Below are 17760 nucleotides of genomic sequence, written 5' to 3'. Positions count from 1 at the left end.
CGTTCTAAAGTGAGAGTTTTGTAAAGCAATTTGTAACAGTTCCCTTGTATTTTCTGTATCATTCACAGATCTGTACCTGGCTTAAGGAATAATTACTAAAGATAAAGATCCTCTGTGACAATACAGGCAATGGAGATGAGAAGTGGCAATTATCTCTACTAGTAATTAGATATGATTATATGAACTTCTATTGCTTAATCAAGTAGGTTTTAGAGTGTCCATTAGTAAAAATGTTTATTATTAAATGTCAGCAGGGAATAGAAAAATAGTAGAAGAAACTCCACAGGAAGACCCTCTAAACTGGAAAACTGAATTTTACTAAGTGTTCATTTCATGAAAACAGGGAACTTTTTGCTTCCATGTACATTCATTTCCCCTGACCTGAGCAGTTACCATAAAAACTAGACTGCAGATCTGGTATCTGAGAGACTCTACCCTTATTTCTTGGTTATTCGGATGTCTTCACATGATGTCATACCCCACATATATGTGTTACTCTCTTTTCCAAAGATTGCTATTTTTCCCTGTTAACAATTTTTATTTTAAATATCTGCTGAACAATGATGGGGGAAAATACTAAAATTAGAACTTTCCATTCAACAAGTAAAGCTAATGAGTCATTTTTATACTTCAACGATAAATTTTATTGTATTTTCTAAGTTGGATACAAATTTCTTAATATATAGGTAAATATAGAGAGAGCTGTGTGTGTGTGTGTGTGTGTGTGTGTGTGTGTGTGTACATATGGAGAAAGAGAGAGAGAGAGAAAGAGAGAGAGAGAGAAAGCTACAGCTCCACTTCCAGCTCATAGACTTTCTTGCATAGCCTAGCTTCAAACTTGATCCTCAGATCTCAGCTTCCTGAATATGAAGATTATAGACACAAACTACCAGCACCTGGCAAGATATTGCATTTGAAAGCTATTTGCACTTAAGTAGATATTTTATTAATCACACAATTACAATTTGTTTCATCAATTTTGCATCATAAAGTATTACATATAAACAGTTGTTATACTTAAACTTGTAAGGATCGAGTGAGATAATATATAAAGATTTAACATATTGTTGGTACATGGAATTTTTTTTGTTAAATAGTAACTGTCTTGTTATTAATATTCAAGGTGAAACAAGCAATTTTCTGATTTTTTAGTAGAAGTAGATTTATTCACAGCTACTCTGATGGGTTTTTTAAATTTTAAATCTTTTTTTTCTATTTGTTGTCAAAGTGATGTACAGAGAGGTTACAGTTTCATATGTTAGGCCTTGGGTACATTTCTTGTACTGTTTGTTACCTCCTCCCTCATTTCCCCCCTCCCCCTCCCCCTTTCCCTCTTCCCCCATGAGTTGTTCAGTTGGTTTACACCAAATGGTTTTGCAAGTATTGCTTTTGGAGTCATTTGTCTTTTTATCTTTTATCTCTCGATTTTGATATTCCCTTTCACTTCCCTAGTTCTAATACCAGTATATGCAGTTTCCAATGTACTCAGATAAGATACAGTGATAGCGCAGGTACAACCACAGGAAGGGGATACAAGAGGATCATCAACAATGGAAGCTACGGTTTCACATGGCGTGTCGGAAGTAATTACAACAGTGATATAACAGTCGTTTCCATAACATGGAGTTCATTTCACTTAGCATCATCTTATGCTTTCATAAGGGCATAGCTACTTTGTGATCCTCTGCTGTGACTAGCCTAACCCTGTGCTAATTATTCCCTATGAGAGAGACCATAGAGTCCATATTTCTCGATGGTTTTTGATGAAAAGATTTTACCTTCTTTTTAGCCACTTAGAGCATTTTAGATATTATCTGTTTTGAACCTATAAGTTTTCTGATCAAAATTACATAAAAGTTAAATGTGTTTCCAAATGTATATGCATACTACTTAACACAAAAGAAGCGATTAAGGTTGTACCTATGGCCTTACACATTATTGTAGGACAACTTGGAAATGAATAATACTATCGGGACAGTCACTAAATATCCCTCATCTCTACTTCAGCCAACCAGAGAGTTCTGGGCATGAGTTCCCTTGCAGCTTCCTAGGATCATGTTTAAGAAAATTACTGCGGCTAACTCCACAAGATGAATAGGGCTGCTTGGAGCTGGGGTGGGTAGGTGTAGAACAGATACCTTATTAGTACACAGTGGAATACTGTATACAACTTGGAAGGAATTAATACTGTGTATCCACTAAAGCAATGCTTAAAATCATTGATAATAAGAAAAAATTGTGTACATCAAGATTCCTTTTGTATGTATATAAAATAAGCTGTTTATAGATAAAGATATAATATCGAGAAGGCATATGGAAGAAAATGTGACTGGAATGAGGAGGTTAAGAGGTAACTCCAGATTTAATTATTTTAATGAAAATAACAGTGGAAATATCTAATCTGTTAAGAGTTCATTCTGGGGAGTGGTTATGCTATTTTTGTCTGTCTTTCTCTGCATTAACTTTTTAAGAACAAATGAGAAAAATGTTAAAGCTGAGTGTAGAGTACAAGGATGGAAAAGGTGGGTGTGGATGGGGGAAGGGTACCATATTTCCTCTATAATTTGCTTAAAACTAAAACACTAATCTTTCTTTCATCTCAACTGACTTTAGTGCACATGGGTTTTCCAGAACATTAGTACCATTTATGCTAGCTTTGTAAAAATATGTTTAACAAATATGTGCAACATTAATAGTGCCTAAAAGTATAGCATTCAGAGGTAAAAACCTCAGAGTTCTCTACAGAATGGAAAGAAATAAAATACATAAATTGTCTATCCATGGTGTGTTGAGGATAAAGCCTCGTTAGTAAGGGCTGTGGCAAACCTAAAGACTTCATCTAATGGCATTCCACTGAAGTTCAAAGTGTTTTCAAACACAGTATTGTTAGCCAAGCTAAATGGAGCATTGAGCCAAATTCTTCCACAACTGAAAGTTTCCAGCCCTCATGAAGATGCTGAGATATGACTTAACTCTTGAAAAGCCATGACAGTAGCTTATTAGGGAGAGATTTGCCTCTGCAGCATTTCTGGTAATTGTCTTAACAGGATAAATAGGATGAATTCCATACATATTCAGAATAATTGTATGATTATTTACATGCATACAGGAGGAAAACACATTAACAGGATGAGGGAAAGCTATATAACCACAGAATAGCATAGTGTGATTTCCCTGGTTGTACAAAATGGTACAACAGTTTCAAAGATGTACATTTCAAAACTAGTAAATATATTATGTTATTCAAACTTAACATTTTTAATGTAATACCGAGTGGAGAAAAAATAAAAGGTAATAGGAGTGATAGGAACCTTTAGACTATCCTTCTTTATCTGTTCAAATAGTTACACTATTGGAAGTTAGGAGAACCTGTGGGGGACCAGGCAGGTTAGTAAGCTATTTCCCACCTGGATAGTACACCACAAGAACTCCAGCTTCATTTGCTCAGTCTCAGCAGCAAGCATGCTCTAGAGAGGGCAAATGGAGCTCCCTAGTGGCCAGAGCCTGCAGTTCAGGCCCTCCGCCCTTAGAGCCACACAGCCTAACAGCCAGATCAAACCAATGTGAGGCAGGCTGCTTCCAGGAGAATGACCTGCAATTTTGGGAAGAAATCACCAGCTTCCAGAAGTAATATATAGAGAGGGAGGATACTAAACTTCCCCTCAGTTATATGTTCAATTTTTTAAAGTAGGTTTGTAGCTGTAGTCAGTATTCAGTGGTGAGAATCCCAGAATGCTATTTGGTCAGCTGAGTTTTCCAAATGTGACTATAAATTGAATTTCTCTGATGAAATTGTACTTTGTTTTCTGATGAGAAAATTAGAGATTTTTGTTTCTTCAATTTATTAATCTGATATATTGTTTTCATTAATTTCAGAAGTGGAAAGCTAAATAACCATTTAGAAGCTGCTATTCATGAGGCCATGAGTGAACTGGACAAAATGTCTGGGACTGTAAGTTAATTTATTTTTCCATTATATTGCATTTCTTTGAAAAATAAATTGTATTATAATTTTTGATAGTCTCTTAAATATTGTCAAGCACCTCATATAGTAATACCAGATTACTAAATAAGAAAAAAGACTAATATCAGAAAAGATTTAAAGTTGTTCAAGAAAAAATAATAGCAGTTAATTATTAACTATATTTTTCTGAGCTAAGCACTTCTTATTTTTCTACACAGTTATTTTTAAATGTAAGCAGTAATATACTGAAGTTAAAATCACAGAAGACAGCTTTCTGCATCAACTTTGTGATTATCAGAGGGACATTATAAAATGTCCCTTCATATTGAGTAATGCAGATTTTACTGTCCACTGAACAAAAAAGTAAATCTGGAAAGTAGAGTTAAAATGGTATACAGTCCTCTCATTTTCGTGGTGTGTGTGTGTGTGTGTGTGTGTGTGTGTGTGTGTGTGTGTGCGTGCATGCATGTGCACTGATCCTGGGGCTTGAACACAGGGCTTGGTGCTGTCCATGAGCTTTTGTGCTCAGGCTAGTGCTCTATCATGTGAACCATAGCTTTACTTCCAGCTTTTTGAGGTTAGGTGGAGATAGTACCTCACTGGCTTCGAACTGCAATCCTTATATCTCAGCCTCCTGAGTAGCTAGCATTATAGGCACTGATGCCTGGCCCTTCTTCATATTTGAGACATAATTTTGTTGCTAATTTAAACTATGAATTTTGGATTTGAAGACATAGTATGTACTTTTTCATTACATTCTATTGACTCGTATATGATAGTGTAAATATAAGCAGTTTATCACAATCCTATAAGTCACAGATTGACTCATGTAAAGACTCAAAATATAATTTTACTTGTATCTCCTAATTATCTAAGATTCTCTAACAATGATATATGATGGCTCTTACATGACACCGTGAGTAAAGATAATCTGAATTCTATCAATATATCCAATGGCCACTGAATGACAGATCTTTGCAGTTGTTGGGACTGGTGTGAACTTTACAGATAAAATCCGATTCTTCACACAAGGGTAAATTGAGGCCCTAAGACTTAAATTTTCTGGTAGAATTATACAAAAAGTCCAGCTTGGGAGTTATAAATTCAAATGTGACTTAAGTCCACGCAAATAGAATTTGTAAGAAAAGTAGATCGGGTATGAGAAAAATGATAATTTTAGTGATGTGAGAATTGTCAAGGTGATCTACAAGTTAATGTAGGCTACCTACCTACATTGAGTCTTAGAAATTCCACATAGGAAAGCCCACTTGAGTTTGCTACTGGTTGAAGGAGGGTTGAGATTGAAGAAGGGGTTGGGGGAGGAGGGATTTAAAGTAACATTTTAAAACACCATGTGGGGCTGGGAATGTAGCTTAGTGGTAGAGTGCTTGCCTAACATGCATGAAGCCCTTGGTTTGATTCCTCAGTACCAGATAAACAGAAGAAAGAAAGAAAGAAAACCACTATGTGGCTAAATTATATACATTTTCAGGCTGTATTTGGTCCACAGATGATTCATTTTCAATCTTGGATAAAGATTTCTTCACTAGATTAAGATTTCAACATATTTCAGTTATAGCTGTTTTTGTTTTAAAAAATGCACATGGAGGGGCTGGGAATGTGGCCTAGTGGTAGAGTGCTTGCCTAGCATGCATGAAGTCCTGGGTTAGATTCTCAGTATCACATATACAGAAAAAGCCAGAAGTGATATTGTAGCTCATGTGGTAGAGTGCTAGCCTTGAGCAAAAAGAAGCCAGGGACAATGATCAGGCGCTGAGTTCAAGCCCCAGGACTGGCAAAAATAAATATGTATATGGAGATTAAGAGAATGAGGCAGTTTGACAAATTCATAAACATTGTTTAGAATATTTTATTTATTGATTGATTGATTGATTGATGTATTTATGTATTTATTTATTTATTTTTGCCAGTCCTGGGCCTTGGACTCAAGACCTGAGCACTGTCCCTGACTTTTTCTTTTTTTCTCAAGGCTAGCACTCTGCCACTTGAGCCACAGCGCCACTTCTGGTCATTTTCTATATATATGGTGCTGAGAAATGAACCCAGGGCTTCATGTATATGAGGCAAGCACTCTTGCCACTAAGCCATATTCCCAGCCCTAGAATAATTTTTTGACCCGACTAGATAGCAGTAGCCTTTGCTACTGTTAAAACCTCTTTTTGCAGTATTGGGATTCAATTGGGGGCTGTGTACATGCTAGCCAAGTGCTTTCCCACTGAGTTATGCCCCTGTGGGTCACACAGCTTTAACTCAGGGCCTCCTTAGGCAGACACTTTACTACTTTAGCCACACCACCCCTTTCTTCTTTAATTTTTCAAATAGGTCTTGCATTTATTTCTTGCCTGCCTGAACCACAATCATTCTATATATACTTCCCGGATAGATGGGATGAGAGCTTTTCATTGACTGAGGTAGAAGTGTCTCATTTATTGCCTGGCTTGCCTGCACCTCCTTAGTTCCACCTTCTAAATAGCTAGAGTTACAGTTGTGAGCTACCACACATAAGCATTATTTTTCAGTCATCTAGCTGGCCAACTTGTAGTAACCCTCAAGAGCTTATGATTGCATCTCTTCCTTCATCTAAGTTCTGTGACATCACATTGGTAAAAGTGTTTACACCATGGGAATTGGCAAGTTCTATAGTAGACTAATGTGCAACAAATGCTGGTTGGTAAACATTTGCCATGGCCACTGCTTTGGGCCCATCCTGCTTTTCTGAGTCTTGCCCTTGCTCCATCCCATGAAGAGTCACATTACAAATTTGAGTGCTTGATCACCTCCCCCATGCTGCTCAAAACTGATTTATCTTACAGTCTGATAAACACTACCGCTGCTCATTCTGACTCACATCCTTAAATATGGTTATTTCCTGCATTTGCATACACAGATAAATTGCATTGTTTTCATCAGAGGACACAAGCTCAGACCTGCCAACTGATGAAAGTGATAGTCTGTTTTCTGTCCAGATTGTTCTTGTAAGCAAACCAACCTTGTTGGGCTGAGCTACGTGTGCATGTTCTTATACTCTTGACATTTCTTAGTAGTTGTAAAAGAAGTAGGAAGATAAAGTGAGACAACAAACACATTTGGTATGGGGTTCTGTACTTGTACAGATTATAGTGAGGTTGGTGATCTACAAATCTCTGTAAGGAAAAGAATTGCCCTTCTCTCTTAAAAAAATGTTGTAAAGGTGATGAACAGGGGGGTTACAGTTACATAAGTAAGGTAATAAGTACATTATCAAACACTGATACCCCCTCCTTCATTTTCTCCCACTTGCCCCTATCTACTCCCCTCCTGCCCCCAAGTTGTAAAGTTCATTTCCAACATAGTGTCTAGCATTGTTACATTAGTTCAGTCTTTGTCCTGCTGTTTCTGTGATTCTCTTTCCCTTCCATGGATCAGATAAACTTATATACAAGACAAAAGGTACAGAAAACTGAAACAGAAATAAAAAATTGAAATAACTGCATACAGGACATAATAAGAACCTCCTGTTTCCAATCCCTGGAGTTCGTTTTGATATGCTTCATTATATATGGACCTATGTACTTAGTGATTGGACTATTGTGATTCCTTGCTAAGAATATCATAGACATAGTCTAGTTATTACAAATGAGGGAAACCATGCAACCTATATTTCTTTGGGCCTGGCTTACTTCACTTAATATAAATTTTCCATGTCGTTCCATTCCCTTACTAATGAGGAAATGTCATTATTTCTGATTGCTTTAAATAAATATACAGTGCAGGTAGCAACTGTACACCGAATTCCTCACACTTGATTTTCTCCAATTCACTTTGTGTTCTGTTAACTGGAGTCTCACGAGTACTTTCCTGTTAATCAGTTTCTAGTATTCCCCATCCTTTGTTCTGACTGTGGTCAGTCACACTGAGGTCTTGGTTTAAAAAAAAAAAAAGGTAAGTGAGTTAGGCTATCAGTGACAGAAAGTAAAAGCCCAGGGTGTCTTCTCCCTTGTCAGAAATAATATAATGTTTAGCCGGGCACTGGTGGTTTACACCTATGCTCCTAGCTACTTCGGAAACTAAGATCTGAGAATTGGGGTTCAAAGCTAGCCCGGGCAGGAAAGTCTGTAAGACTCTTATCTTCAATTAACAACCAAGAAGCCAGAAGTGGAGTGGTGGCTCAAATAATAGAGCTCTAGCCTTGAGCAAGAAAGAAGCTCAGGGACAGTGCCCAGGCCCAGAGTTCAAGCCCCAGAACCAGAAGAGAAAGGAAGGGAGGGAGGGAAGAAGAGAGGGAGGGAGGGAAGAAGGGAGGGAGGGAGGGAGGAAGGGGGGGAGGGGGGTGAAGGAAGGGAGGAGGGAAGGAAGAAGGATGTTTGTGATTTCAACTTCCACTGTATTTTTCCACTTTTTGTTTTTCAGGTTCACCAAATCCCACAGGGAGACAGACAAATGAGACCCCCCAAGCCCAAAAGGAGGAAGATCTCCAGATAACAGAGAATATTCCACTAATACACAGTGTTTAAGAAAGGAACGTGCACAGCTATTTCTGTATATAGGTATTGATATAGCCACTGTTATATCAATATTTAAATTATGACAGATAGCTATCACCACCACAGGGTGCTAAAAGAAAGAGTGATACCAAGTTTTGTTTTTATCAGAAAGAATACTGAAATGTTGGAAAAACCTATTGAAATCCCTGTATGATGAGAGTGGTCAATGGTCAAGAGAGTACCAAGAAACTCCTTTTCTATAATACTAAAATTGTGATTATAAGAAAGTCCAAATGTTTCTGAAGAATTTTCAGTGTTGTATATATAAAATGCAGAATTTCATGGTGATATCAGAAATGTAAATAGTGTACAATATTGTCATGTACAAGCGTACCTAATGCACACTTTATCTTTTATTGTACAAAGAAATAGTGTACAAAATTCTTTGGTTTCTATGGAGTACACCGACCAGAGACTACCAGTGTAAAGTGATAAATAAAAATACAACCTAAATGCTTTTCTATGATAATGTAAAAGATGCTGTTTTTGTATTTGACAGCAGAGAAAAGGCATGATGATGTAATATCTGAATCATGACACACTGCACACCACCAAGTGTCCATTTCTATTGTCTATTTGGAATCTTGCCTGGGATCACTGAGCTCAAATGTGGATGTCTGGACCTGCACTCTTGCAGACTTTTAATGGGATTAGGGTTCACAGGTCTAAATTAAGAATTCAGAAACTGCAACCATTTGTTGCATATTTTTTTTACCTAAGTTTTAAAATAGAATAGGTTTTATACAAAAACTTAGATGGAATATTTTACTCAACCATTTCTGTAGTTAATATTTGATAGCCACCTGTTGAATTAGATAGCTTAACACTATCGATGCTAAGAATTAAGGGGGGGTTGTTTTGTTTTGTTTTTGTTTATTTTGCAAACAGTATCTGACAAAGTAACTTTCTGTTTCCACATGGAGGGAGGCAAAAGTTCCACTTTGCAATAATTAACAGATGTGAGAGTGAAGATAGTTTAGGGTTTTTCTTAAAAAGAATAAAAATTATTACAGGCAAAAATAAATCTAGGTCATCAAAGCAGAAAAAAGAAAAGGAAAACCCATTTTATATCCATTCATCAGTATTATTTAACACAGAAGTTAAGGTGGCTTACAAAATTACTAGCAATGGTAATTTTTTATCAGTATTATGTAACATATCAGATTTATTTTATTTAAAGAATTATTTATACCATTAACAGATTCTTATATATATGAATGTGGCTGAAATGTGCAGGTTAAATCTATTAACCAAATTATTTATATTATATTAAGTAAGAAAAAATGTGAAACAAATGTAGAGAGAAAATACTACATTACAAATATACAAACCTAAAACTGTGAGCCATTGTAAAGTACAAGGTAATCAATAAGAAATGTAGCACAACATAATTTTCTCTTTTTTTGACAATTCTTAAGGTGGTGGTAGGCCCTATCTGCCAGACAGTTTAGAGAAGTTTCAGGCCACTTCAGTTAATGATTGTCAAAAGAAGGGAACCAATACCCCTTTCCTTAGAACCAGCCCTACCCTCAAACTTCATACTTAGAACACTGCCTGTCCTCCAGCCCTGGGCTGACTCCAGCTCAGAACTCAGCTGTTGGAGGCTTTACTGTAACAAGCTTGGGATCCCCAGATGCCACCCCACCCCCCACTTCCCTTTTCCCATTCAGCCCCACACGTCTTCATCCCATCATGTAGCAGAGTTCCAGTAACTCAGGAAAAAGGAGACCAAGGTCATTCCTCAAGAGCACACCACCCAGGCTCACTTTTGATAGCAACTGTTCTTAGCTCTTCCTCTAGGTCTCCTGTATCTCTCTGCCCCTTCTGCTCCCATCTTTACCCTTACCCTCAAGCCTGATGGAATGCAACTGGATGCACAGGCTTTATGCCTTGAAAGTCCCAGGAGATTCCTTCAGGGGGTAGGTTTATTGCTTTTTGTGCATTGGTGGGATTGCCTGACTAGCCCTTCATGGAGTCACATGAAGTAATGTTTTGTCTAGTTTAGTTGGCACATTTTTGTTATAAGTTGATATGTTGGTTATGTTTAAGCCATTAATGTTCTTTTTTTTTTCACCAACCTGCTTTTCAGTTGTATTTGTTCACAGATAAACTCATGTGTGTTTGTGTGTTGGGTGTGTGTGTGTGTGTGTATGTGTGTGCGTGTGTGTTATGTGTTGATATAACAGTTTTAGCCTTTGCCATTCTGTCTTCAGAATGAGTTTGTGTCAACCAAATCTTCTTTTGGGTATTTTGAGCAGATTCAGTTTGTGCTTCCTCACCACATCAGTAGAGCATGTGAAATGTGTGCCCATGATTCCATGGGTTGCTTATGGCTTGCTGTGGGTGGTAGGCGTAGTTGTCTCAGTCTACATGAGGTTTTCTCGACTCTCTTACAGTTATATGATTTCATGTAAGCAGTGAATGTAAATATTGTTAGCATTTTAGGTCATGCAGTGCTGTAACATTTTTCTTTAAATGTTGCACCTACGTTACAATTAAAAGAAAAATGGTCACTCATACTTTAATTCTGCCCATAGAGCCATTTCTTTCTCTTTGTATTAAAACCAATTCATTTTTTTTTAATGAAGGCTAGTCCTTCTGTTAGTAAAAATTTTTATGCCCTACAATAAACTAAAAAAAAAAAAGAAAATCCAAGAATGGAAACAGAATGAAATTGTTTTGCTCCTTTAAAAAACATAATGGTCCCTCTTAGAAAAGGAAATCAAATTTTATTTTGCATCCCTTAACGGTCCTAGGAAGCACAAAAAAATAAAGTACACATTCTAAGTAGTTCTTAAAGATTATTTCAAAGGAGTGAAAATTAACAGAGCAGTTCTGGTGTGGTTTATCTTGTTTGTGGTATTAAAAGAAACATGTTTTTTTAAAGGAATAGGTCTGGTTTGTATTTTGCAGTCACATTATAAATGAACATGCTTTAAGAATAACATCCCTCCTGTTATTGATCCTCAGTATCATGCCACTTGATATCAGGGGCCACATCTAATCTTTTTCTTAGACCTTAAGTTTCAGTTTTTGCTGTTTGTTTTTTAAGTAAACCTAGGCTACTTCTTTGAACACAATACTGTACACTTGTGGGAAGAGAAGAGGCCATTTCACTTTCTGTAAGTTTATGAAAACTCTCAACATGAGTTGATTCCCTTTTCTGTTTAGGTCATGAAGTATATTTCCATTCACTTTGGTAAACTTCCATCCAACCTGCAGTATTCCCTTGCAAGTCATAAGCAACTTTGCATTAAGGTTGCTTAAATTGTTGGTGTCACTGTTCTTTCTGAAAAGAATACCAACACCCTAGACCTTACCAAAAATCTTCTATCTTGTTATTTTTGCCCATTTATGCCCAAATGGTATGATGCAAGTCATTGTTTTCTTTAACGTAGTATATAAGTTGTGCATTACTTGATCTATTTGGGGGATATGAACAAAAGATATCCACCAGCTATAACTGTAATAGTGAATTAGTTTATCTTTTTTTTTCATTCACTCTATAACATCTGCATTAGCCAAAGAGATAAGGACATTAGTAATTCATATGTATAAGCAACCCAGACTAAATACTAAATCAGTGAGCCAAAAAGCAATAAACAATTGAAGCATGGGAAATTCTGCTATCAGTGGGAAATCTGATATATATATATATATATATAATATATAGCATTATCTTCAACTATGATGAAAGATTAATTTGTAACTACTGTAAATATGTATTATCAGCCTCATGTGCTTTTATACACACTGTGTGTGTACCTCAGTGACCTTTTATAAGCCAGAAAAATGGTTGATTTGATAATTTGTTATGTAAATACAAAGTTGTCTATAAATGGGAAAAGTTGATGCCATATGGCTTCATAATATACGAATGTGTTTTGTAACATCATGCCTTCATGGATTAAGTGAAATACACTGGATTGTCTGTGTAGTAGAGTAGCAGTTTACATTTCACCCACATTTCAAATGGATATTTTTGTCCAAATGGTTATACTGTTAGAACAAAAATGTGAAGAACAGATCAAGTTTGATCTCACCCAAACTCCATTCCATATTCAAGACTATTCCCTTTCATGCTAAATGCTTTGTATTGATCTATGACAAGGTTCTGGTTAAGAAAACTCCCCAAATTGAATTACCATACTTGTGAACCAAGAATACACGTCTTTTTTTTTTTTTTAATATTAGGCATGGGAAGAACCTCAGCCTTCTTACTGCTTTTCAACTTTTCCTTCTCCACGGTCTCCACATAAATTGAAAGTCATGATACATATAGGCCCTAGCTCTTGTGAGCACAAATGGCGTCAGAGTGTCACCTCCATATAGCATGTCTCAATCTCAGTAATACTGACATTTGGAGCCTGATCACTTTGGTTTGAGGGGGCTACCCTGTGTTTCACAGGATAATTAGCAACACTTTGGTCTCAACCTACTCAGTACCAATAGTACCCTTTCCCAAACTGTAGCAAGTGAAAAATAACTCCCAACAGTGCTAGTATCTTCTGGGCTAGGAGGGCATGGGTATTCATGTGGAAATCTGAAAAGCAGTGCTTAAATGGAACCAATTAAGGAATGTGTCTATAAAAAGTATGCACTGATTTGCATGCTATAATCAATGGGAAAATGATTTATAGAAGCAACCAAAATCTATGCTGTTCACAGTCTATTCCATCCATAATTAAGAAAGTGAATAAATTATCTTTAGCTCTGCTTTGAACTTGATGCTTTAAGTCATAAGACCCAGGATAATGACGTTTGAGAATTCCCAGGGAGTGGCTTAGGCGAGTTACCTTGAGGCTCATGGATGAGTTTGCAAGAAGACGGAGAACCCACTTTGAGTAATACAAGGAGCTTCAGAGAGGAGGAGGCTCTGTACTGTAGCTGCCTCCTTTGGGGCAAGATGAAGAGTTTGATTAGAAGCCCTCATTATCTGTATTCTTAAACAGTCCTCTGTCAAGTAGCATGGTCCAGTACTTTCCGACTACCCGCTTATCAGTTCTGACAGAAGCAGTTCAAAAGATGTTAGGGGTGTCTTTGCTGTGTTTGTTGATTTCTTAAATATTCCTGAGTGCCATCATTTACAAAACTCTGTGTACAGCAATAGTGATATAATGGTGAACTAAACAGGTATAATCTCTGCCCTCACAGAGCTGACAGAGGAGACAGCCAAGAACAGGTAAGTATGGCCAATGATGATAAGAGACAGGATAGGAGAGCTATCACACAGCAGTTGGCTGTGATTAATGGGTGGGGGCTTTGAGGAGGATGGAAGGAAAGATGAAGAAGAATTAGGCAAAGAAGTGTGTTGGGGAGGAGGGTAAAGAGAGTATGTAATGGGTGAAAAGAACTGTACACATCAAATTTGGAAGGTAGAGGAAGCATAAAAGAAGACAGGTGGGGAGCCATTAGTGCTGTGATGAGTCTTGTCAAGACTTTTCTCTTAGAATGCAATGTGAGGCAATGTGTGCTATGACCATTTGTGTTTTAGAAAGGTTATTCTGGTTGCAATGTTAAGAACAAGCAATTAGAAGAGGGTGAAACTGAAGAGCATTGATTTCATTTGAAGTGCAACATTTTAAGCAACATATTACACCCTCAAATTTTGTTGTTTTTCTCGTTTGTGGGGCTTGAACTCAGGGCCTGGGCATAGTCCCTGAGCTTTTATGCTCAAGGCTAGTGCTCTACCACTTTGAGCCACAGCTCCACTTTCAGTTTTTAGGTAGTTAGTTGAAGATAAGAGTGTCACAGACTATCCTACCTGTACTGGCTTCAAACTACAATCCTCAGCTCTCAGGCTCCTGAGTAGCTAGGATTACAGGTATGAGCCACCAAGGCCTGGTCCTCAATTATTTGTTTAGTCCAGCCTCACCATAATTCTTTGTATTACATTTCTTGAGCAAGTACCACCCCAGTCTTGAGGAATATCTATAAATCTATGTGTGGAAATTAATTTTTTTTTTTTTTTTTTTTTTTTTTTTTGGCCAGTCCTGGGCCTTGGACTCAGGGCCTGAGCACTGTCCCTGGCTTCTTCCCGCTCAAGGCTAGCACTCTGCCACTTGAGCCACAGCGCCGCTTCTGGCCATTTTCTGTATATGTGGTGCTGGGGAATCGAACCTAGGGCCTCATGTATCCGAGGCAGGCACTCTTGCCACTAGGCTATATCCCCAGCCCCTGGAAATTAATTTTTAATACAGGTTGACCATTGGTAATCTGAAATCCTAAGTGCTCTAAACCCCAAAAGTTCGTGAGTGCCAACAGAATGCCACATATGGGAAATTCCACACCTGGTTTTATGTGATGAGTCAAAGTCAATATTTTGCTGTCCTAAAAATTTTGTTTGAAGTTACCTGCGGTATATATATGTATAGTATATGAAACCATTTACTTTGAGTTCAACATGGGTTACATCCCCAAAATATCTCATGTATATACAAATATTATAAAAATCCACAGCAAAATCCAAAACATTTCTTAGTGCTAAATATTTCAGGTAAGGGAGACTTAACCTGTAGCTATGAAGAAATGCTATTCAGTGTACTTACAGCGACTGCCTACAACATTCTTCCCTGTTCTTCTATACAAATAGGAAAGTAAAAATGTTTCTACTTTGATGATGAAAGGTTGCAAAAGCTCACCATGCTACAGAATTTTGTTAATGCAATAGGAAGCAAAGCCTGCTCACCAGAATGCACAGGTAAGTACAGGTCTTTGGGGTGATCACCTAGTGTTGCTTACTCTCCTGGGAAACAGGAGACTATGGTGGAAAGTGCAAGTTGACAGAGGTACCAGGTGAGTATGAGGACATTGGAAGCACAGGAAAGCTGGCAGGCAGGGAGTTGGAGTCCAGACAAGGTCTTCTGGCTACTGGAATCTCTGCCCCACAGCAAGGCAGCACACCACAGCCTATATCACCCATGGTAGCCCATGCTTACATCTATGCTCTTCAGAGCATCCCCAACCACAGTGAGTCCCTTTCCATACACAATGAATAGTGAGCTTGAGGAGTTTTCAAAGTTAATTATTGGTTTAAAACAAAAACAAAAGAACAAGCAATGCAACAACAAGCATTCAATCCTCCAATCTAGAGGTCAGCAAATAGTCCTTCCTTCTAACATGGGATCCTGTATATTGGAAATGGACCATCAACCAGAAAGCAGCTCATTATTGGTTACACAAATGGCTCTAAGGAATACCAATGAATACATTCATCTCAAGACTGAGCCACTGACAAGTTGTTTTGACTTTGGGAAACTCCCTTAATCTACCTGTATTTTGCTTTCTCCCCTAGAAAAATAGAATAGTAATAGCACTTTTTCTTGGGATTAGTTAAGGATTGAATGAGATCATGCTTACAGTGCTCTTAGAACTTGGCACAGCAGGCACTCAAGGAATGGTCACTGTAAAATTGTAGTTGAAAGACTTCCATCAGCGGCCTCTGGCCCATAAGGTGCTATCAAACACAACCGGTCAGATGGTGGGGGAGTTGGAGGAGCTTAGGAGGATAGTAGTGTTGCTGGATCTCCCTATTAAATCTCTGGAGGTACCATAGTGTCTCCCTGTCCAGGGCTATGCTATCAGAAAGGACCCTTCAAAGAGACCTCATCTGGCTCTCCTTAGGTCTAGCCTTAGGTTTTCAGATCAACTACCCAATATTTCCGGAATGAATGTGTTGTTCATAATGCCACACACAGAAAAAGATCAGTAAAATTTTTCCTCAGTAAACCAGTCTAGAAAATTATTTCTCCAAGAAGTTAAGTGAGTTGGCTGTCTTAACCTGAGTAGCATCAGATTCAGGCAGAATTTGAGAATTTTTAACTTTCAGCTTCAGAGTAAACTGGAAATAGCTCCTAATAGTAAGTAGCTAAAGACTCCAAATGTTTAAACAACCTGAGACCACTCAAACCAAAGAATGTCACATGAAGTACCAGAGAAAGTGATTTTGACTAAGAGATGGAAATTTGGATTTCTAAGTCTTTGATGCTTACTGGCTCCACGATGTAGGCCAGACCACCAAAAAGATCCTGAAGGCCGTTCTCAGTGTGAGAATCCAAGCATGCAGAAGCTGTGTGACCCCAGGCAAATGACCATCTCAGGGCCTTCGGCTTTGTAAGGTTCAGTCAGAAGGAGACCACCACATGGTTCAGGCAAAAAAGAGTTTATTGGGGGGTGCACATACTACCGGCCTGCACAAGACGAAGGCATACAGTGGGTGCAAAGGATGCAAGGGAAGGGAATGAGAGCAAGGGGCAAGGGAAAGGCTGCCAAGGGACCAGGGCAAAGCAAAAAAGGCAGAACTAATGATGGAGACATATATATGCAGAGAACTGAGGAGGAGCGGTGGCCTCAGTGTAGACCTCAGAGCCTGGGGGACTTCCCGCTGTCCCCAGGTGCACCAGTTACCTGGGGTATGAATGCTGGGCAGGGGCTCCTGGGGAAGGAACCACATGTGCACCCAGGAAGAATAATGATGAAGGGGACATTTTTCCTGGGTGGGCCTAACAGTCCTATCACCTGAAAAATGGAGGTGAAAGCAGAAGCTACCTTATAAAACTGAGGAATACACAAATTAATGTAGATGAGTATTTGTGAGACTGTCAGTTAGGCATATGGTAAATGCTATTTAAGTTTAGTTATGATTACTGTGAATAGCTTTATCTGTAAAGTATAACTATTTTCAGTAGAAGCTGAGCAGCACTCAGTTCTCCATGCACAGATGAAAATAGCAAAGCTCTCATGGATCTTAAAGGAAGGGTCAGTCTTCTGTGAGTGGACACTTGAAAGGGTCTTAACCATATGTTTGGTTTCTCTGATTTAAGCAATGATACTCGAGTAAGATTGTGAACCAAGGGAGAGTCAGGAAGGTCCCAGAAGATTTGATTATGAGGGGTCAAAGTGTGTGGGTGTGGAGGAAAGTGGGTTCTTAACTATCCTGTATTGTACCTAAAAGGCTAGCATGGAAATGAAAAGATAATATAGTATTATATTATAGGTATAATATAATACAGTATTATATATAATATAATATTTGAAAAGCAAATAAAGGGCCTAATATTCCAAAATGATACTATTTTTAGGTGTTAGATTGCTATTTATTTATTTTTCTTATCTTTAGTTGTACAAAGGAATTGTCATTCAACCAAGCAGTTCATGAATATAATGCATCTTGATCAATGTCACTCTTACAACATTCTCACTCATCCCTTGCACTCCAACCCTTCCCTCACTGACTGGCATTGGGCATACATT

General features: G+C 38.0%; 1 protein-coding gene across 5 annotated transcripts in view; it reads left to right on the top strand.

The window, feature by feature from the left end:
• The window catches only part of Mbd5 (methyl-CpG binding domain protein 5), a 352039-nt gene extending 341006 nt beyond the window's left edge, over positions 1 to 11033 (top strand). For all 5 annotated transcript variants that reach the window (XM_048345506.1, XM_048345505.1, XM_048345509.1 and 2 more), the window contains 2 exons: positions 3877 to 3952; positions 8375 to 11033. In XM_048345506.1, the coding sequence (XP_048201463.1) occupies positions 3877 to 3952; positions 8375 to 8446 (148 nt within the window). In that variant the 3' untranslated portion in view covers positions 8447 to 11033. The remainder of the gene's footprint in view (positions 1 to 3876; positions 3953 to 8374) is intronic.
• The last annotated feature ends 6727 nt before the right edge of the window (positions 11034 to 17760 follow it).

This window comes from Perognathus longimembris, chromosome 4, assembly GCF_023159225.1.
Source record: "Perognathus longimembris pacificus isolate PPM17 chromosome 4, ASM2315922v1, whole genome shotgun sequence".
In the NCBI taxonomy this organism is placed as follows: domain Eukaryota; kingdom Metazoa; phylum Chordata; class Mammalia; order Rodentia; family Heteromyidae; genus Perognathus; species Perognathus longimembris.
Note: the sequence above shows the minus strand (reverse complement) of the source record. Positions and strands in the feature narration are given on the sequence as shown.